Below are 22,721 nucleotides of genomic sequence, written 5' to 3'. Positions count from 1 at the left end.
ATGAAGCCCATAACTCGCACTGCGTAAGCAGACCGGTGGCCTAACCCCGCGCCTACCCGGGCCCGGGCCTGGGCCTCGGCCCCGGCGGCGGCCCGTAGCTGCCCCCTGCCGGAGCGGCGCGGCGGCGCTTGGCGGCCCCGGTGGTGCAGGGCGGGCAGGCGGGGGGCCCAGCTCAGGCTCCGCTGGTGTGGGACGAGGGGTGGAGGTGGGGCCGCCCGGCTGAGCTCAGCGGTCGTGCTCGGTGGGAAGCTGTTCGGAGGCTCCCATGTCCCAGCTCAGTCCCGCCTGCCCCTCGCTGGCTTCAGAGGTCGGTGGAGGCGCGGCTGAGGAGAGGCTCTCTTAACCGGAGACAGATCTCCGCCCTTTGCTCCCGGTGCCCCTGTCCTGGCTACTGCCATTACCAGTAATAATAATAATAATTAGACTTCAAATTTTTTCAGTCATGAGGCGCTTTTGGGATAGGACTAAAGATTGCTGCTGGGGGACGGGGGTACAGGGGGCTGTGGGAGGGGAGGGGGCCCTGAGTCTGGTGGCAGACTGCCTTCCACCAAAAGGTCCCCACATCCAAAGGCAAGCTTCACACAGACACAAGACTGGTAACTAGAATCAGTTAACTCCTAGCAGAGATGATGAAAAGAACTAACAAGAGACTAGAAAACAGACCTAATCCTACAGTGTGCTCACAGAAGGAACGCTTTTTTCCAAACCACTTTTCTCCAAACCATCACTTTGCTCCTGAAACAGCAAGTTTTGCACAATCACCTCCACATCCCTGAAAAGTGTTGCTCTTAATGCCTTCACGGTTTGCTCCCACATGTGTTCCACATGGGAATCTCCCACTCTGCAACCCTCTGGGTTGCCTGTTGTCTGTTTCACCCTGCACTGTGTCTTTCCCAGATAAGGCTCAGTTTCCACTCCATCTGAAGGGCTCTCTTTGGCAAGGGAATGGAAGCAGACAAGAGGAGATGACGAGGCTCTTTTGGCTGTGTTTAAACAGATGTGTACTTCTAGTAAGCCTGCCTCAACAAGCTGCCATGGCTTGCCAGGATCAAGAGCAATAGCTGCACAAAGAGTCCATGCAGGACTGGAGGCCACTCCTGTGCAGGGTACAGAGGTTTGACTAGCCCACTTAAGAGCCAGCACTGCCAGTAAAGAGGGGTGATGTGAATATGTGCCTTCCAAATAGTTCCCTAGCTCAGGAATAGGCACGGAAGGTCAGGCTACCCCTCAGTATCCACTCCTCTCTCAGCCCTTTATCTGTTTGCTTTGCAATGTGGGATTTTTCTCATCCCACTCATGGTCACGAGATAGGAAAAGGGGAGGCCAGTGAGTAGAGCCCGTGTGGCACCACAGCAGACAGAACCTGGAACTGCCTTTGCTCTCCAGGTACAGGGAAGTCTGCCTCAGTGCCACCCTCATTAAATACCATGCACTCAGGCTCTGAGAGGCACTTTGGGCTTGCAGATTAATTAAAACAGGCTGATCTCAGGTAGCTCAGGTAGAGCAAAAGAAATGAGCTCACTCAGCAAGTGTCCAAGAGCACCTCATGCCCCCGGCCCCATGCTGAGCCCCCCTTGCCAGCAAGTGCAGCTGCCACTTGGCTGCAAAGCTCCCTGATAGGGATACGTGCCCCCCAGCAGCACCAGTGATTAACACATGGGCAGGCTGCACCCCTCCTAAATGAAGGAAGAGGAACACTTGAAATTGCTCCAAAAGGAAGCAGAAGTTCCAGCTTCCCCATGTTCGTTTACTTGCCACACTTGCCCAAACCTGCAGGTAGGCTTCAGCTTGCAGACAGGCAGTTTAGAGGAAGCAGAGTTAGGCTAGCACAACTCAAATGAAGGTATTGACCCTTCTGGCAGTTTGGATGCAGACTTTGGGTTCAGCTTAAGCGTCTTCCTTTCCTTCTCCACTACATCCAGGAGTACTGGCCCTTCTCAGCCATTTTTTTTTTCTTCAGTATGGCTCATTCCAACTACAAGTTCATGGTTTCCTCCAACACCATCTATCCAGGCCCTGCAAAACACACCAGGGAGAACTCCACCAGAGCAACTACACCCCCTCCATAGAGGCAGTTCCTGGGGAGAAAAAGAGACACTATCCAATCTCTTTTTTTTGTTGTTGTTTTGTTTTGTTTTAACCACACAAATAATTTACTGAAATGTTTTCAGTTTTTCCAGAATGCCACCTGTGTTAATAGCCCAGCTTAGCTTAGGCAAAGTTTAAACCAATCCAAAGAGAAAGAATATTCCCAGAACAACCCTCTGATCCCCAGGTGATGATGTTGAGACCTACTACGTACTTAGTGACAAGCACAAAAGAGCTCCAACAGATAGCAAACAGAAAAGAAAAAAAAAAAAAGAAAAAAAAAAAAAAAAGAAAAGAAAAGAAAAAAGAAAAAAAAGAAAAAAAAAGGAAAAAAAAAGAAAAAAAATTAAGCCAAGAGCTAGCTTCCTAAGCAACCAGATAGAGCAGGCTGCCTGACAGTCATTGCCACAGCATTATATGCGTCAGAGCAACTTCACATGCTTTTTTAACTGAGTTTCTAGAAAGGAGAGTAAATGTTTGCAAAACACATGGTGATGCAATCACATCTGAGCTCCATTTTCCAAGCTGTCAGACCCCACAAGGTGGGTGCAGCACTGTCACGTCTCTCAGAGTGAGCACAGCTGCCCAGACATGGGGGGCAAACAAAATATCACCTCCCACAGAGTGGGCACACCTCTACGTCCCACAGAATGGACAGAGGCAGGGTTCTCCAGAGTGGGAGTCGACCCAGGGAGATTTGGACTGGACCCCTTTGCTTTCTAAAGTCCCTCAGAGAGGAGGCTGGGTTGGGCTGGGCCCAATCCTTCTCCTCCTCTAATTAATCTCTTTTAACAACCCATTCAGAGAGATTAAGTTTGGGAATTCTCTGTGCGGTACTGAGGAGTGAGGTTATCACCCAGGAGGTTTGTATAAAAACACAATTTTTAAGTAAAGTAAGATTATAAAGCATGTGAGATTACAACTAAAAATTATAAAGGATGGTGCTTTTGAAGCAATGGATTACAATTTAGCAAAATTTAAGGAGGTTGTCAAAAGAACAGGTTACAACTAACAAAACAAAGCAACCAGTAGTAAAACTTAGCTAGAAACTATGTTGCCCTCACGTGCCAGGATAAGGTTAGAAAGAGACACAGAGAGAGAGAGAAGGAGAGAAAGATAAAGATAGGGAAGAGATAGAGAAGATATCACCACTCTTGGATCCAGTGATGACCTTGGTAGGAAGTTCAGGTCCTTGGATGGTGGGCGTCCATCCAGCATTTCAAGTGTGCCTCTTTTATGCCACCTGACCCCACCTTTTTGTGGGGGGGCTTTGGTATATCTTGCACAGCCAGGTGTTACTTGGACCCTCCAGATGGGATGACAGCACTAACCCTTATTTCTGCAGGTGTGCCCTCTCCAGTGGCCTTACCCAGGGCACACACAAGATGTAACTCTGCCTTCCCAGGGTGCAGCTTGCCTGCCCCTGTCCCTTATGGGGTAAGGACAGTGTCCTGCCTGTCAGGGTGGCATCAGACAGAGCTCCCCTTGCAAGGACACTGTTCAGCTTATTGCGATGGCCACTGAAGGAGGGGCTGCTCCTGTGAGAATAGGGCTGTGTTTATCAGGGTGGTTACCCAAATGGGGGTCTCTCCTTGAGAGAACAGAGTCCAGATGGCTATCGAATGAGACCTCCACCCGAGCACAGTGTCCACTTTGTCAGGGTGGCTGTTTTGAGACAAATATTCTTTTCGGGATTCTACACAAGCCTTTCAGGAATAGAAGTTTTAGGTTGAAATCTTTCCTGCACTCGTTACATAGGGCAAAGTCTGCTCAGCCATGAATGCAAATGGCCCACAGAACAATGACAACTGCAGGTGCAGAGAAGGAAACGCTAGAGGCAGTTAGTGCTTCAACATTTATTTTCCCCAAAGACACATAAAAGAATTAGAACAGTTCTAAAAACCGCAATGCTTTATAATACTTCACAACACGAATGCTAGCTGTGCTTCCTGCTTAGACTAACCAGCAGGGAGGTCTCCTACTCAGGCCTTTATGTCAGTAGGTGCATAAAGCTGTTTCATTTACATTACAGAACAAGTGACAGGAGAAATGCATGGAAGAGTCACTCCAGTTTGGTTCTAGGCCAGGAATTTCTCCTGAGAGGGATGTTCTGCCGTTGACTGGAAGCCATTTCCAACAGATACCTCTCACATTGTGTACAGATGTCTGCTGTCAGCCAGCCTGCCGTGGTCCCCGTGTAACAGCACAGAGGCTGTGCTTGGCAATGGGGTTCCAAAATGACAGGTACACTGGAGTGAGAGAGGGAAAAAGAAAAGCAGGAAAGCTGACCTGGGTTTCTAGTAGAAGGTAGGGTGCTCTTCCACCCTTCCCCAACACATGATCACTGCTCAGTGATTTAGCTAAATGCCCAAGTTTAGCAGAACAGGCAGTTCCACTTAAGAAAGCTACAAAGCACCAGAACACCTTCATTTACTGCCACCTTCTCTCTCTTGACAGTAGATCAGCCAAGGGACTAATGATATCTGTGGTTGATCCAGTGTTATGGCCACATCCTTATGCTGTAGTATTGGGAGTTTTTTCCATCCTAAAGTATGCAATGCAGTCACTCAAAACTCTTCTTCAGCACCTGCATCAGAAGACAGACCAAAGCGCTGCCCCACGCAGTTAACTTCAGCAGTGAACACTGCCCCTGATTTTTGGCAACTAAAGTACAAATTTGAACTAGAAACTGTTGTTACTGTATTTTGGCTAAATTAAAGAATGGTTCCAGAGAGAAAAGACACCCACAGTGTTCCCACAGTGGAATATTCAACTGATTTGGAATTAAGAGAACAAATGTTACCAGTACTAGCTACTGTACTTTCACTCACAAAGTCTGTCTTTTCCACCCACTTTTTCTGAAATAGTTTCCTTTCTGGGGACAGACAGGGAAGGGTGTCTATATGACTGAGAAACTACTTGTGGCATTACTCTGTCAGTTATACAGGAGACCATTAGCATATTTTATTTCTAGGTATAACAGGCTTTGTCCTGAGTTGTAGTGCCACATCTCTAGCTGTGGGGGATAGAATATAACCAGGTCTAGAAAACCTCATAAAGATGAAGTTGTCACAAGGAACTTTCTATGCCTTACGTAATACAGACACTTCTGACTCCACATCAAAAACCTGAGAGCTAAAAAGCAAAATGTATTTCAGAGCACCTACACCTCCTCAGAGCAAACCCACAATGATTTCAGAGAACTGCAGACTAATTAGACCACTGGCTAACCCTGTCAATCAGCTTAATATTCAACTGACAAGCACAATACTGCATACTGTTGCCTGAATGTTTGTAGACTTGCACAACAAGAAACTGCTGCATCTTTCAAGGTAAAAACAGAACATCCCTGTTGCAGCTTACCCAAACCTCTCCCAGTGCTCTATTTCATGCAGCAACTCTGAGCTCTTCTGCTTTTGAGTAGCTGGGTCTTCCTCTCTGGAGAGTCTCAAAAGTTTTAAGAAGTGAAGTGGGAGATGTACACATGTTCTGAAGGGCATGGACATCTATAACCAAAGCACAAGTCACCTGTGTTCTCAGGGAAACACATCCTCCTATTTAGCAGTAACATTTGCATGGCATGCAATTGATTTATTGGTGCACTTAGCAGATAGTCATTAATGCAGTGAACTTCCTGACCCTTGTGTAAATAGAGCACAGAGTAATCCCAACCACTTTACACAGGATCAAAGAAAAAGGAACCACAGTTGTTTTAGCTGAGTACAAGAGATGTCTGTGGTACCATGACTTCTTTTGCACCTTGTAATAATCCTTTTTCTATTTTCTTAGAAACAAGCTAAAGGGTAGACCTGAGGTATCAGTGGGATTAAGGAAAGCTTCCTATAGCTAAGTGTGGTGCAGGGAAAACAGAAAAGGTGGAAAAAAAATAAATTAAAAGATCACATGCTGTTGTAAAGACTAGACTTGCCTTGATGCAGCAGTCACAGCACACGACACTAAGAGAAAAAAAAATTACCACCATTATCATTTAAGTAAAGCTCAGCAGATACCGATCTTGTTGCTAAGGGTGACTTTCCCAAGCAGGTCTTAATTTGGCATTGTGGCACAGTCACTTGATGGGAAAAGTGAGCAAGCTTAGAGCTCTCCTATTCTGTTTGCTAGCCCTCCTATTTATGCTTTTTTAGCTAATCTGAAATATGTCAGCATCCATAGCTTGATGGCTTTATCTGCAAAGGCCCATTACTTTTCACTCAGGCAGTTACTCAGTTCTCAATGGTTATTTGTTGTTTTTAATCAGTTCAGTGCTTCACCACTCCTATGAACGGAAAACCTGTGACAAATAAGTGGATACAAGTAGGTCCAACTCATTTCCCAGTCCTCAACAGAAGATTCTGGTGAAGAACCTCTCCTAGAACCTGCTCAAGCCCTTAACTGAAGTTCAATGCAACCTCTAAAGCAAAATGCAGAGTGATCTCAGAGAAATTGAATCTAATATTTGTACTATAAATTTGGTAATTGTTAGCTTAGTATTAAGAGTTAAACTTGAGACACCACTTCAGAGGCAAGTTTTTCCACATCCTCTGCAGCTGTAGACACTTCAGCCTGGATTATGGAAAACTGAAGGGCTCTGCAACCTGTTCCTATCCAGTACTGCAACTGTTTGAACACCAAGGACGGTCAGCACTGTTATTTCACTCTTTTCTCCCTCCTCACTCAGTCCCTTTGTACCAGCTCACCTGCTGCAGAGGTGACAGCTGTAAGGCCACTTAAGCAACATCTGCTTATGGCAGCTGAAACAGATCTGTGGAAAGGAAAGTTACTGGTGAATGCCAATAGGAAACATCTTTGTACCAACAGTATCCACTGCTTGCCAAAGACCAGGCACATAAACCAAGCTTCTAAAGGCTTTAGATCCACGTACAATAACAGAGGTCAAAGGAAGGATGGCAAAGACACAGAAATTAAAAGCAAAAAAGGCAAAAAAAGTCTTGCTTGTAGGCCAGTGTTTTTATGATGCAGAGGTTTGGGGCAGCTGCCAGAAAACAGGAGTTTAAAAAAAGGCTCTTGAGCAAACAATAGCGGTATTGTGCAAGAGTGTAACAGTAGCTAGTTAAGGGAGAGGGAAAAAGAGAGGCATTCTTTGAGGTAGACTGCAGCAGTCCCAAAGAGATTAAGTCAGGGCAAATCTGAATCCAATCCTGAAGCAAAAAATGAGTCATAAGGAAGCTGATGAGTCGCTTGAACTTTATAAAAAAAGAACACATTCATATACAGCTGGCAGTCAGAAGTGATATTATCTTCAGAAGTAGAGCCTGAGAAAGCTAAACAAACTTGAGCAGCAAGAAGACAAAGGGGGTAAGAGCCATTTTAGAATAGGCAGAGAGCAGGCAAATTAAAGCAGAGTTGGTAAGTAAGGTGAGAAGAAAGCAAGCATCAGACAGGTTGGGGAAGTAGCGAAGTTCTGATAGGAGAACCCCTTAGCTCTGTCTACACTGGTAAATAAGTGAGGCCAAGAAGCTGACCTCTAAGCCAAGTAGCACAAATGGCCTCCCATCTGTGTTGCCAAGGGCTTGTACTCATGAGATCTGTTCTAGAGGGGCTACAACTGCCCAGCAGAGTTAAGCAGCGAACATGAAACAGTCCTGTGCTGCAGCCCTGTCCCCTACACTTGCATCCTCTTAGCAAGGTGGCTTGAATCAGCACAACTCAGGTGTGGGAGCCTGAGTTCAGAACCTTTCCTTCACTGTTCAGCAGCACCAAATCCCAATTAATAACTTTGTGATTTCAGAGCTGTATGAACCGGGTAAGTTGAGGCAAAGAGAACCTCAGCATTTCAGCACTGAGGGCCATGAAGCCAGCCAGCTTTTGAAAGAGCAAAGACAACACAAAGAGGAGAGGAAATATACCTTTGCTCTTGGAAAGGCACCTCCTTGGAATAAGCCTTGCCCTTCCAGCACCATCATTGTATATCTGGTTCCAATCAACTCAGCAATGGTCGGTGATGGCCACTTGGTGGAAAAGTGGCAGTTCTATAAAAAGAAGTTAAGCATCAGAGAAAGCTGAAGGAAGCAAATATCTGGGGAGGTCATCCTCAAAACCTTTTTGGGTCCCAAAAAGGGTCCGGAACATTCCTCCTCAAAACTCAGTTCTGCCAGTGATGGGGCATATGAGTTGGCCTTTCAGCAATTCTAGCAGAGAAACTACTAGAGAAGGCTGTTAGTGGTTGCTACAGTTTTCAAGAACCTTTATGACACCTCATTAGGGAAGCAGGACCCTCAGCAGTTAATACCATTTCCCGAGCCAGTCTCTGGGGGACTTAACCCTCTGGTACAGACCACAGCACAGATGGCACCCCGTCCTCTCCCAGGTACAGGATCCCTTCCCACAACACAACACTCTTGCCTTCTCTTTCCTAAAACCCACTGGTTTCACACAATTGCAGCTTTGGTCTGGTGCTTGACCAGGAGAGACAACAGTGAGTAGCCCAGGTGAGTAGCCCAACCTACCTGCATCCCCCACCACACTGCTGAACAAGGACATCACACAGGAATATGGTCAGTTTAGAGACTTGCCAGAGGCGAGGCAGGGAGGGATGCAGGTGGACAGGAGACAAAAGTACATCACCTTTTGTTAGGGCAGAACAGGGTAAGGCCATGATTTAGAAGGTTGCACAGAAGCACACAAAACCCAGCACACAACAGTCATTCAGGCTGGATGACTTCAATACTGCATATCTTTAGAAGTCATGCTGGGCTATCTACATTTTGTCAACCACTTTTTTTGCTTTATTACAGCTTAAACGATTTCTCTGAACTTATCAGAATCTGGAAAGAATCAGGGGAGACAGAGAAAGCAGGACAGTCCCATTGCCAACTACAGTGTGCTTGAGGAAGCCTTGACAGGCACTTTCAAGTAATGCAGTGGTATTTTTCTCATCCTATATGGAGAACAACTTTATTTCATGTAATTCAAACTGGGAAGCCTCCACAAGGACACTGTAGCATCCAATCTTCTCTTAAGCTGTCTTCAAGGAGACAAGACCACCTCAATTTAAGATCAATATACCATCTGGCCTAAGATGAAAACCAGAGAACATGCTTACTGCTTGCACAAGGATCAAGGTCCAAACTCTGGTCATTACCAGATGTATCAGACCAGGCTTGCTAGCCAAAATGCCAGACTTACAAGTTCCTTGCTTTGATGGACTCTTTCTAAAGATCTGGACCTTCCTCTGGAAGGAGGCAGCTGCTGTTGGCCAGCATCCAGGAAACCATTATGTTTAGTATCTCCTAGTGTGGGTGCACTCACAGAAAGACACGTGCCATTTGCAGGAATACCTGAGTAAGAAAAGAGAATTTTAGGGTGCAGAAAAACAAATGGGAGCTTCTAAGTAGTTACTTCAAAGGTTGAATTCTCAACAACACTACAGTGCCTTTTGAAGGTAGTAAGGTTTACATCTCTTCCCCTCAACCCTCATCAGCTCAGATCACAAAAAGCAGATGTTACTGTAATTATGCTTGTCAGCAGGTAGGGATGAGGCTTCATTAGCACCATTAAGTTTAATAAAATCAAGTGGTGCAATTTCTACTTGACCATTCAAAGCACTTGTGTAGCTTTTACTGTGAATTACAGTTAGGCCTTTGGGGACATCCTATCATTGTTCTGAAGTGTCAGGAACTACGCAAGCTTCAGGCAACCACTTTGGAATGATTTTTCTAAGGGTACCTCCCCAAACTGCTTAGGTTTTTATGGAGTTCTCTTTAAGTGTCTTCAGGTGATCAGAAAGTGTAGAGTGAGCCCAGCCTATGGCTTTGCAAACCCAGCAGGCCGACTGTACTTTTTCACCTGGTTCAGATGTGCAGCTAGAAGTGCACTGACCTTTGCTGATGCAAGATACTACTGATGGCCCAGTTGAGGCAAGCCAGGTGCTGGAAGGCAGCTTGGGAGTGGTTTCCTGTAGACCAGAGGACATGACATTCTTAAGCTGCACACAAGAGACACCAAGGCCACTTTTTCAGAAGTGCTGCCGCGATGCAAAACTCGGGATACCCAAGGCTGAACAGAAATGTTCAAGGCTCAGCCAAAGGTAGAGTGAAATCAATGTGGTGCATTTAGCAACTTCATATTGCAAGAGGTAATAGGAAGTTAATTCCCCCCTCCCCAGCCAGGAAGCTCCAGCCAAGCTAGTGAAATTTCAAATTCATCTGTTCTCTCTTTCACTCAAGTTCAACGCAGATACTAGTCCCAGCTTAACAACATCCTCCTTATAAAACTCTCAGACAACACTGAAACCTTTTTCCTGGCCTCAGCTCACACGTAGCAACACAGGAGGAGCACTTCAAGAGTCTGTTTCTCACTCACCCAACTCAAACCCAACATTGTATCTCAACATATTTTTTTCTAGTTTCTCTAGGAAATTAATGTGATTATATTAGTCTCCATATGAAGCTCCTTCTACTTTAGCAATAGTACCTCAGCCACAGGGTTCTGAACATTCTTACAATTAGCAGTCTTGTGCAAATATAGCTAAGATTTTCTGCTTTTATTAATTCATATCCGTTTTCCTCAACTAAGCAACTGCATTTCAGACAGAAATATTTACAGAAAACAGATTCCTGCTTGTATGCCAGCACATCTGTGTTAGACACGATGTGTTAGGGCTGAAGTTCTGTTCCACAGAATTTCTGAATATGCTCAGTCTGAATCCCAGAACCAAGTAGTCAAGCTTTTCATGATCAAGCCAGGAGTTGGAGAACTCCAAGACTACGTATTGTGGTTTCTTGAAGAATGGCACTCCTGAAATTACTCCACAGGCAGAAGACTGAGGTTGCCTCCTGAGTATAAGTCAAGAAGTTTCCTTCCACAAGCTCAAATACCATGTTTAATGTAAACACATTGAGCATCAAATACCTTGCTGTGAGGTAAAAGTGGGAATAGTTCTAGCCCATATTGGCCAAACTCTTATGCATATTAAAATTCCTATAGGATCTCATTTTAAGAGACCAGAGCAGACCTTGGTTCTATAGACTGCAGTCATGCCACAAAAAGAAGTACTTAAATAAGGTAAGAGCTTCTGTAGAGGAAAGGGCTAATAGTACCATATTCGTTCACTTTTGAGAGACAAGATTGCCCACACTAAGATTTGAACCTGACACTCCAGGCTATGTGTGTGTTTGTAGATCTAATGCCTGAAGTAATTGTGCCTCTCTAGAGTCCTTTAATTTAAAGCCTTATCTGAACCCCTTGTCCCCACTGCTCTGTTGGAGTGTTGACAATTTTAAACTTGGTACTTACACCCTGGAGAGTTAAGAAAGTATTGCTTGGAGATTTCAAGACAGTATTTGGCATCACAAGCATTGCTGCAGGGAAGAGAGGGAACAAAAAAAAAAAATCCCATACACACAGACAAGATAACATACTGTGTATTGACACGAAAATGACAAATGTGACAAAGAATTCCATATTTTACTAGACTTGTCCCAATAGCTACACAATCTTATTAGCTTTAGGTGATGCTCAAAACCTTGCTCTCTCACAAATTTGAACATCTCAAAAAATGGTAAACTGAAACATCTTTGGAATGTTAATAAGCCACAATAGCTTTTTTAGAGAGAGCTATTCTTGTGTCATACCACTGCTATCAGCACAAAATTTATATTCCCACCTCCCTTGCTTTATAAATGCTACAGAAAGATAAGTGTATTTTCATTTCAGAGGCCATCCACTATTTGCAATCAATACTGACTTCACCTGCATGCCTGCTATGTCACTGAGTGGCAGGTACCTTTGGGCCTGCTCCCATTTCCCCTTGCTGCTGCTGACTGAAGCTTCTGTTGTTGTTTTATGTCTGTCATGAGATGCTCATGCCAGCTGGACTCCAATGGCACACACTCCTTCAGCTTCCTCTCCAGCACCTGCAGGCAAGGCATAGCACCAGAAAGAGACAGTGGATAGAGCGAAAAGACAACTGGTGACAAAATGGCATTGCCTAACAAGTTCCTCTCACTCAAGAAGGCACTGGGCCTTGCAAAAAAGAGACACAGGAGAGAACCTTTAGATAATGCATAGCAGAATACTTTAGCATGCCTCAAATTTGAAACTGGGACTTCAGGAGTACTTCAGGACCACAAAGTGTCCCAAGTGGAAGAAGCAGTGGAGGAAGTAGAAAGACTGATTGTCTTTATCCTACAAAGTTGTGACCTAAAATTTTCCTAACCCCCATGTTTGGCAAAAGGGTTTGCACAAAAGTTAAGTGCTACTAATACTTCTCCCTCACAGATCCAAACCAGTAGATAAGACAGGAGCTCTATATTCCTAGAAAACATTCTGTTCATTCCAAAATAATTTTGTAATGCTGTCATTAGATGTGGCACCGGGTCACCTACAGGTTTTTGATGAGACTTTGGAGCAGCTACATCATCTTTGAGGGTGCTGTGATTTTGCTTGATGATCACCTGAAAGAGCAGAAATTATTCTTAAGCAATAATTCCTTCTCTACTTCTGGGACATCCTTCCATTCACTTTGCCAGTGAATGATGCAAGTCAGGATTTGGGAATGTGGGAGGTGATGAAGTGATTGGGAAGTTTAGAATGATGTGGCTTATATGGGCTTTTGGTAGAGGCAGATTTGCCTGTGGCAAACTAGAGGCAATCAGAAGCACTGCACAACTGCACAGCCCTTTGGGACTTGCACAAGAAGCACACAGCTTTCTAGCCCCAGTCACCCATAAACTGCTCTGAGGAACGACTGGAAAGGATGTACTCACATTTTAATGTCAGACAGGACCCTAACAAGCACCATGGTCACACCACATTCATCAATGAGAACTCATCTCCAGGGAGGAGAGTAATTGAATGGGTTAACAAGACTGTCACAAGAACTGTAGCACCAGCAGGCAGCTGTACGCATAAACTAGAGTCCCAGAGACTGGTTTATAGCCCTACATAAACTAGAAACAATGCCATGATAGAATTGCAGGGCAGGTATACATGTGAGGCAGACTGTCTCCCTCATCAAGCCCTGTGTTTGATACATAGGGAGGAGCTGACAAAAAAAAAACAACAAAAAAGGGAAAAGGGAAAAGGGAAAAGGGAAAAGGGAAAAGGGAAAAGGGAAAAGGGAAAAGGGAAAAGGGAAAAGGGAAAAGGGAAAAGGGAAAAGGGAAAAGGGAAAAGGGAAAAGGGAAAAGGGAAAAGGGAAAAGGGAAAAGGCAAAAGGCAAAAGGCAAAAGGGAAAAGGGAAAAGGGAAAAGGGAAAAGGCAAAAGGCAAAAGGCAAAAGGCAAAAGGCAAAAGGCAAAAGGCAAAAGGCAAAAGGCAAAAGGCAAAAGGCAAAAGGCAAAAGGCAAAAGGCAAAAGGCAAAAGGCAAAAGGCAAAAGGCAAAAGGCAAAAGGCAAAAGGCAAAAGGCAAAAGGCAAAAGGCAAAAGGCAAAAGGCAAAAGGCAAAAGGCAAAAGGCAAAAGGGAAAAGGGGAAAGGGGAAAGGGGAAAGGGGAAAGGGGAAAGGGGAAAGGGGAAAGGGGAAAGGGGAAAGGGGAAAGGGGAAAGGGGAAAGGGGAAAGGGGAAAGGGGAAAGGGGAAAGGGGAAAGGGGAAAGGGGAAAGGGGAAAGGGGAAAGGGGAAAGGGGAAAGGGGAAAGGGGAAAGGGGAAAGGGGAAAGGGGAAAAAGGAAAAAGGAAAAAAGCAAAGAAAAAGCAAAGAAAAAAAGCAAAGAAAAAAAGCAAAGAAAAAAAGCAAAGAAAAAAAAGCAAAGAAAAAAAAGCAAAGAAAAAAAAGCAAAGAAAAAAGCAGCTGCACATGCATGTCTTCAACTGCCTTATTCACTTATTCTTAATTTCAGGCTATGCCTTTTACTTTCCCTGGGTGTAAAACTTCAAAACACGTGGGAATGCAGGTATAACAACACTACAGCTTACCACACAAGCTGTGCTTCCATTCACTTGCAAATTAGACCACGGCTTGCTACTGAAGCTTTAAAATAGCTTTACAGATGGGGAAAACCTCGTTCAAGAGCTACTTGGGCAGTAGTACTCTATGCTTTCTTCTAGCCTGTCTGACTAATACTCTTCATGTTTGCGCTTCTCGCCGACCACAGGAAAAAAAAAATAAAAATCAAGACCCAGTTTATCCTGCCACCTTGAGTTGAGGTTCTGTACTGCACAGTGCATCCATACACAGTACATAGCAAGGAACACAAGTAGTTACGATGTTTTGTTCCCCCCTCCACTACTATTAATTTATATATCAATCAATATATAATCTCCAGAAAAATGCTATAGCCTTATCTGAAGTCTGAAGCCACAGTCAAGAAAAGCAAGAGCTGGGGGCTTATAGAGGTGTGTAGTTTAGCTGAGGCTTTTAAACCCCCTGCACTCTAGCAGCACCAACAAGGAAGAAAAAAGTCTGATGTCTAGTGTGGTATGCAAAATGTTCACTTTTAAAAATATTGTTCTTTATTACAAGTAGAGTTGCGTCTCATCTCCTGCCAAGAAGTCTGCTTGCAAAGCATGCCAATGCCACAAAGCCTTATGCCAATGTTTTAGATCTGCTCATCATTTCCAGCTCAAGCTGCAGCAAGCCAATGGCATCACAATCCTTTAGGAGACACCACAGACATTTTTGTATCTGGTCACCTTCACCAACCATTTACATTGCTGGAAGCCCCTAGAACCCGAGTCAACTTTTTGCACTGACTATAGTCCTGCTATACATCATGCACACTTGCAAGAAGCCTCTGCCTAATGCTGAGCAAAGGACTCACTCTGAAGTGCCTTTGCACTTTCACACAATCCACAAAATCCAGGAAGGCAAGGAAATTAGGAAGAGATGTTAGGCACAGCTCAGGTCAAGTTGTCTGGAGGACAAAAGTATCCAAGGTGGAAAGCACAAGCAGGTAAGGGTCTGTTTTGTGAAACCGATGCCTGCAAGACAGTGTAGTTGCTCCTGGGAAAGGGAGTGGCTGACCTCTGAAAAAAGAAAACGTTGCTTCACAAAAGCATTGCTCTCCCTGAATCACAGTGTTCCTGGAAATGAAGAACTTGGGTGGACAATTAGAGTGATCTAATGTTGAGCTGCAGCCGAGAGGGAGACCCAGATACTTCTGTGCTTGGAAATACCCTTGAGAAAGACAGGTTTTTGGAGAAGAGGTCTCAATAAATACTGCTTAGAAATGAGGTAGGACAGGTGATTTCAGACTCCAGTTACTCACCTTCCTAAGGGTATACCTCTTATGCTGAATATCATCCAAAAGTAATTCATAGGGAGAGCGGATGCTTTCTTTTGGAGGCACGTGACGCCGGGATCGCTCCGTGGCCTTGCGCAGCCTCACGCCATTCTCCAGTTCATGGATGATGCTGGGCCACAGGGATGCCTGGGAGACACCAGTGAGGGACAAGTCAGCAGCTGGCTAGAAGGCACACAGCAGCATCCCCTTCCTCTGTGCAACAGGGCACACTTAGCAAATGAAGTAACACAGAAACAACCCCTTCAAATTCACTTGCAGATCAGGGAACAGAATTAGACTGAGAATTGATTCTCTCTGCGGAAGTTAACTTAAAATGAGGGATCTGGGAACTGGCTTGCCAGGTTCATTCCTCAATTTTGTCATTAACTTTATGAATTTACTTCAGCAAAACACAGCTTCTGCTGCCACATAGCTAGAACCATTTCTTGAACACCAACTTCCTGTATGTGCTCCAGGTGCCAGAGTTTTTTTCATACTGTTGGACCCTAGGAAGCACTGGGAAAGATACCCCAAATCTTTCCCATAAAATCCTCTGAACTTTCAGAAACCAAGGGTTGAAGAGCCCACAGACAAAAGAGGAAGACAAGGGGAAAGGGATTTCAACTTTCACAGCAGCATATGTTAGCAGTTTCAGCCTGGAGGTGCAAACAGATAACTCTGACACCTGCCTATTCTGTTCCTGTATTAATATCTGAGGATGCTCAGGCATGCAGTATAGCTCAACAAAAGTTTAAGACAGGAAAAAAAAAAAAATTCAACTCAATAGCATGTTTAGACAACATTGTAATGGAAGTGCTAAGTCAACAGCTTATCTGGATCCCAAAGGCAAATTGAGTAAGAGCAAGTGATTGTACTATAAACAGAGAAAGGGAAGCAAAATATTTTAGAAAGCCTCAGAACAAAGCTGCCGACCCCTCTTCCTTTTCCACTTACAGAATCAAGAATCTTCTCTCAATTTATCCCTTCAGATATCTTGGTATAAAGATGGAAGAAACAGATGCAAGCTCTGACTGATGGCCGCCCTCAAGGAGACTTTTTTTTTTCTGTTGGATTGTTTTAGTATGGCTTTGGTACAGTCATATCTGAACTCCAGAAAAAGGGAATTATCAGAGAGAGACCATATACTAGCTGTATCTGCAGGGCTATATTTATTGCATAGGAGAACATACAAAGCTCTCTGGGGAAACTGGTCACTATTAGAAACCTTTGAAACAGCTTATGCCAAGCCATTTGCACTTTCTGGAGCTGTACTTATTTGCCATGGTCACAGAACTTGACAGAAATATGACTTGAAGGCAGACTTCTGTACTGTAATATTGCCACCTTAGTTTCAGGACAAGAATTGTCTTCAGCTGGCCATTTCAGAGCAACTTGCACACAAAAATATTTTTCAGATGTAGGTAACATCATTATCACTCATATTCTTTCCCTACTGACTGGATCACTGCAATTATTCTACTTGGACCATCCCATGTACTGACGAACTCCAAACTTCCCAGACTTGTGCAAAGCAACACAATGTGCTACAGGTCTTCAAGCCCATCACACAGTTCAATAGGTAAGTGAAAGGACAGCTGTGTTCCTAAGGGGTCTCACTGCTTGGATTTCAAGGTGAAGATTGTCTTGTGACATGTATGGATAAGCTCTGCTGAAACTGTACAATCCTACATACCACCAGGCTGTGCTAAGTGTTTCTTTCAGAAGGCCTGTTTTGTAGCATTCAGCATGAGAAAGCATGGTCCACAGAGAGCATTGGCTACTTGGCACCACTCAAGACATCAGCTCAAATCTGAGGGGTCCTAGTGAAGTGAGCATCCTGGTTATTTTAAACTCAAGAGTTTGTCAGAGCAATGCAATCAGCTGGTGCTTAGGGACTTGGAAACTAGAGGCAGAGGGTTTGCAACAGGATCCTGCTTTTGGAATCCATGTCTCCTGAAGGAGCAGAGGCCAAATACACTGGCCTTCAGGCCACACTGCAAAGCCCATGTATTTATTCATGTATTCCCTGCAGAAAAGAGCTATAGCAGTTGATGAGTTTGTGGTTTGTGATAGCTTGCCAGTTTATTTTAATAGATCACAAAACTGAGAATATGCCCAAACACACAGTTCACAAACATTTTCATACGAATAGTTTGAGCGTGCTTCAAAGCAAGTATTATTTAGACAAAGGGAGTGAGTCCACGAGTCTCTTGGGGCTTGCTGTTTGTCTCCACAGACTCCAGACTACAGTGCATTTGTTTATGCTGGGCAGAGCTCCAGCCAGAAGAGCTATTTGTTTCTGATTGAGCCTTGGCTGTGTAGGGCCTTGAAAAGAACAGAGTAAGTTGCTTTCTCTGCCCCAAACGCAGAGCCAAAGATCTATGGAAGGACAGACTGGAAGAACAAGAAAGGCAGGGAGCAGAAGGTAGGAGCTAAATCTCCAGCCTCACCCTCCTTCACCCCTTTAAGCTGGTGTAGCTGCACAACCACAAGGATGGACAAGAGCTGCTGGCCTCAAGTCTCCTCCAGCCCTGAACCAGCACAGACTCCACATAATAAGGGCAAACTAGCACACACCAGTACTATCACCAACAGGAGAGTTTTCTGGGAGTTTTCAGTCCAGCTACAAGAAAGAAACTGACTGCTTTAGGCAGGTGTGTCAGCACCTGCCAAGAGCTAGAGTTTGAGCCTCATTTGCAGGAAGAAACAGCCTGAATAACTGTTTGTGGACACTTTCTCCAAAGATTGCTTCCAACTTTATTTTTAGAAGCGGTTTAAGTTGAACCACAAAGGCACTCTGTAGAATATGTGTCCTACAAAGCTTTAGTTGCATTCCAGTTCTACTTTTCCATAGAAGAATTAATGGAAAGATTCAGATAGCCAAGGCAGTACCATCCTCCCATAATAAAAGAATGCCTTACCCCATTTTTTTCCTTCTTCTGACAGGGATTTTTCACCAAATCTTCCACATCCATTTTTCTCAGTCTCTGAGAAGCAAGCACATAAGGTAATTTCCTTGCACTGTTTAGTGATTTCCTGTCTATCCATTATAAATTACTAATGTTAACCTGAAAAGCCTAGAAGCCCAAAACACCCAAACTTTTCAAAGCTACAATAAATAACTAATGCAGTTCAGAGACAGTAGCCTTTTACATCATGATAACAGACTTTCAGCCAGTGACTCCCAGTGCAGTGGGAAGGTTACTTTAGAACTAAGAGCGTGTGAAAGTTGAGGGAAAAGCACCTAAAGGGTGATCCCAAACGTACCTCTTTGGAAGTCTGGATGATGGTCACAAGCTTCTGTAGTTCCACATATTCAGTAAATAGTCTTCCGCAGGTCATTTTATAATAGCTGGTAGCCTCAGAAGGCCTGGACAAGTGCTCCTCACAGACCTGAAAGAAATACAGCTATTTAAAGGAGACCTTGCAACGAAAAAACATACTAGGATGGAACAAAGCAAGATTCTGTTTTCTCAGTCCATGGTCAAAACATCTTCCTCACAACCTCTTTCTACATTTGTTTTCCCATTACAGATACAGTAGAACAAAGAAGCAAGACAGATGTCAAGTCTTATATGTAGGTAGCTGTGTAATTTATATATCTTGTTCTTCATAAGGTGTGCTTTGAAATATGTACCTGAAAGGGGAAGCCTCCAGTGCAGACAAAAAATAATAAAGCACATCAAGTGGAGCGACTTGTCCTGTTACTTTCTCCAGCCTTGATCAGAGAGAGGCTTAGTAAATCTCTCATACCTTTAAATTATAGATGGGAGAAAAACATTTGTTTGACTTGAGACATTCAAACCCTAGATTTTGCAGAAACTGAGTGCCACAGACAAGTGACTTTTTTCAATATCCATAGTCTTCTAGGTATTGAATTGGGAGATTATGTACAGAAGGACTTCGTAGACACAGCTGCATGAGAGCCATGCTGTCTTGCTTTTTTATTCTTTTCCATTTGCACTTGCACAGCCCTAAGATGGTTTTGCTTTTTCCCCTCTGATGGGAAAGCCAAGTCCTCCCTCTATGCCCTCCAACAAGCTAACCAGCTTTTTCCCAGAAATGCTGGGAAATGGTCCTGCTCCTTGGTAAACAGCATTGTTCCATCAACTCCTCTCAGGTATTTACTAAGTAGGGAGAAGGAAACCTTGATAACATCCTGCAGGGTGGCTGCTGGTTTCATTGCCTCGTTATCCAGTTTCAACATGAGGCACAGCAGTTTCTCCAAATGATGGCTCAGTTCTCGCTCTGCTTGGCTGTCGATTCCCCAGTCCAGGGCTTCATAGATCACCACTCCCAAGCACTCCAGCAGCTGCAGACAGAAACCAAGGAAGCAGGGCAGCAAAAAGCGTGGTGGAGAACTTCCCAGCACTCCCCAGCTATACCTGTACCCCTCCACCACACCACGGGGCTGAGCACATCTCAGGCTGAGAAAGGCCCAAAAGGCAGCTGGATAATAATTGTGCAGCCTGAGATAGTCCCTAAACAAGCTATTTTAACATATTTAAGAGCCCTTATCTAGCACCTCTAAGTCATGTTATTAAGACAACAAGACTGTGGGCTATTCCACAGCAGGCATTCACATTGTGCACATTGTTTCTCAGTCCCATTATCTTACTGGAGTTCAGTCCTAACACTGTTTCATTTTCCAGATTGCAAGGGTCTTGAATCACTTTCACAGGGAACAGCAAATTTAAGGACCTTAATAGCTTCCAAAGGCACCTGCATCTCCTGAGCTGGCCCTCACTACAGCAGGTTTATATGTGCACACATATGAAGGTGAAGGCAGAGGCTTACCTTGTCCTCTGAATGCTGAATGCTGCCAACATCTGAAAGGAAAAAAAAAAAGGGGGAATGGGGAAAAGATAACTGCACAGGCATTGAAAAACATTTTTTATATTCTCTGTCAAGAGAGAGAAACATGAAGAATTCTTAGTAATAAAGAAGCAAACCCCTCTGACTAAAGGCAGTCCCACCTGTATTTGTGCCTGTATTTGGGCACTCCTGGAAAGAGACACAGGATACTATTCTTATAGTGAGCACTAGCCCCAACTAGCTGCTGCTAGGTTCTTTTTTTGTTTGCTTGCTAATACCTATCTCACCACAAGGAAGATCATTGTTTTCATTCTTTATTACCTGCTCTTGCCCCTACAGAGTGAGCCTAGCATTGACCTCTGCAGCAGTGCAACTAAGCAGGACAAGGCTCATTGCCACTTGCTGGTTACACATAGTGACAAGAAAAGGAAATTGTCAATCACAGATCTGTTGTCAGAGTTACTATAACAAAAGAAGCATACATTGGAAGATGAACAGAGAAGGGTATATAAAGCCTCAGGCTATTTATTTCAAATAACTTAAGTGATGACAAACTTTCATCCCAGCTATTTGCTAGAACCAAATGACTCACTAGAGCACTATTAGAAAAATTAGTAGGCTTTGCATCTGTATTATCACTTATTTAAAGTCCTTTAGAACGAACTAAAACAGCGGAACAGCCTCATAACACCATACAGAGAGGAAAGGAAAAAGGAAAGCAGGAAAAAAAAAATCCCCACTTTGTCCACCCATTTCAGCCCACTACAGGAACAGCTCTTGGCATTCTCAGCTACCTGTGCACTTACCAGACTTGGGGTACACCTTGAAGGAAGCAGTACCATCAGCATGGATAAAGATGCTTCCAGGACCTTTTATGAACACAGAATGGAGTGGTGGGTACAACCCTTGAGCCAACTGCTCCATTTTACAGCAACACTGAAAGCAGATAGCCCAGGCTTGCTCCTCGCTTATAGGGTGTTCAAAACACCTCAGAATCTCAGCTAGAGATACTTTTGTGATCCTCTGCTTACACCATGGATACTCCATTTTTACCTTTACCACTCAGCTCTACTCTTAGCCTGGGAAGCTTACTAACCCCCTTTCCATTAGAGGAAGGTGGTCCTAGCAGCCTTTTAACAGTTCTGCCTCCTGATTTGCTCTCACACCTCACCTCCCTACAGGTGCAACCATTAATGACAATTTTTTTTCTATTTTAATATGTATTCATATGAGCCTCCTTGAAAGGAAACACAATATTGAACAGAAGGCAATCTAAAGATATTACAAGACTGTATAAAATTCCTGCTCAATTTAACTCCTTTGTTTCTAAAAAATGTAATGATGGGAATACCAATATTGGCAGGTAAGACAAGAGTTCCTTCAACTTCAGACAGATAGGGCAGGAGGCAGGAAATAATATGATTACTGTGTGATTATATGTGGAGAGAACAGCCCACAGAAGATGAACAAGCACTGAGCCTATATGATGGGAAACCATTCTGGGAGCACATGTATGACAGCAATGAGCTCCACAGGGCACCTGCATCTACCACAGACCCTACTCCTGCCTACCCTTCAGTCCTACCACAGCAAATCCCAGAAGCTGGGGCTGAGAGCAGCACATGCATGGAACAGACAGGATGGGTGCTCAACCAGGGTGAGGGCAGCAAGGCCCTTCCTTGTTCAAAATGCTGATGCAGACTGCTACTGGTGTGAAGTTACTCAGCTTTCTCTGCACTTCAGGCTGTGTCTGTGTCAGCTACAGGCTTGGGGAAGAATGTCTGGAAAGCTGCTCAGAGGAAAAGGACCTGGAGGTGCTGTTTGACACCCAGCTGAACATGAGCCAGCAGTGTGCCCAGGTGGCCAAGAAGGCCAATGGCATCCTGGCTTGTATCAGGAATGGTGTGGCCAGCAGGAGAAGGGAAGTGACTGTGCCCCTGTACTCAGCGCTGGTGAGGCTGCACCTTGTGTGCTCTGTTCAGTTCTGGGCCCCTCACTACAAGAAAGATATTTTGCTGCTGGAGCGAGTTCAGAGATGGGCAACCAAGCTGGTGAAGGTCTGGAGAACAAGCCTGTTGAGAGGCTGAGGGAACTGGGATTGTTTAGCCTGGAAAACAAAAGGGGCTGAGGGGAGACCTTACTGCTCTCTACCCAAGAACCTGAAAGAAGGTTGTAGGGAGGTAGATGTTGGCCTCTTCTCTCAAGTCAGTAAAGAGAAAATGGCTTGAAGTTGTATCAGCAGAGGTTTAAACTACATACTGGGAGGAATTTCTTTACTGAAAGAATAATCGGACACTGGAACCAGCTGCCCAAGGATGTGGTGGAGCCACCATCCCTGGAGGTGTTTATGAACTGTGTAGAGAAGGCACTTCAGGACACGTTCTAGTGGGCATGGTGTTTTTTTCTGGTTGGACAGTTGGACTCCGTGATGATGGAGGTCTTCTCCAGCCGTGACAATGTTCTGAATCCTTCTGAATGTGACTGAGCAGTTGCATGGCCTGTGGCAGGGTCATCCCTTGAAGAGCTGCTCCTGCAGAGCATCGCAGGGGACTTCAGCTGCCGCTGTGCTGGCTCGCAGCAGCCAAAACCCCCCCAGGCAGATGCTGAAAAATTGCGAGGTTTAAAAGCTGTGAATA

The 22,721-nt window shown here is 44.5% G+C and overlaps 1 protein-coding gene across 1 annotated transcript; it reads right to left on the bottom strand.

Moving 5' to 3' along the window:
- Positions 1–3,929: 3,929 nt before the first annotated feature.
- On the bottom strand, positions 3,930–21,828 carry LOC139795579 (protein spire homolog 1-like). Its single transcript, XM_071742530.1, has 16 exons — positions 20,892–21,828; positions 20,068–20,099; positions 19,418–19,582; positions 18,538–18,663; positions 18,192–18,257; positions 15,256–15,417; positions 12,435–12,503; positions 11,834–11,963; positions 11,290–11,408; positions 9,928–10,027; positions 9,235–9,386; positions 7,956–8,078; positions 6,786–6,850; positions 6,017–6,044; positions 5,452–5,594; positions 3,930–4,337 (listed from the first exon to the last, which is right to left on the bottom strand). The coding sequence occupies exons 1-16, from the start codon at positions 21,130–21,132 to the stop codon at positions 4,151–4,153; spliced, it is 1,908 nt and encodes a 635-aa protein (XP_071598631.1). The 5' UTR covers positions 21,133–21,828; the 3' UTR covers positions 3,930–4,150.
- Between the last annotated feature and the right edge of the window lie 893 nt (positions 21,829–22,721).

Source organism: Heliangelus exortis, chromosome 1 (assembly GCF_036169615.1).
Source record: "Heliangelus exortis chromosome 1, bHelExo1.hap1, whole genome shotgun sequence".
Taxonomy (NCBI): Eukaryota; Metazoa; Chordata; class Aves; order Apodiformes; family Trochilidae; genus Heliangelus; species Heliangelus exortis.
Note: the sequence above shows the minus strand (reverse complement) of the source record. Positions and strands in the feature narration are given on the sequence as shown.

What these genes read in the sequence shown, in the direction of transcription:
- LOC139795579 (XM_071742530.1), bottom strand. Translation starts at nt 21,132, where the DNA reads ATGGAGTATCCATGGTGTAAGCAGAGGATCACAAAAGTATCTCTAGCT. An exon ending in CCCTGCAGGATGTTATCAAG is followed by an intron (nt 18,664 to 19,417) that starts GTTTCCTTCTCC and finishes TATTTCTTTCAG; the next exon opens with GTCTGTGAGGAGCACTTGTC. An exon ending in GAGCACTGGGAGAGGTTTGG is followed by an intron (nt 4,338 to 5,451) that starts GTAAGCTGCAAC and finishes CTCTCACTCCAG; the next exon opens with TGTACCTGTCATTTTGGAAC.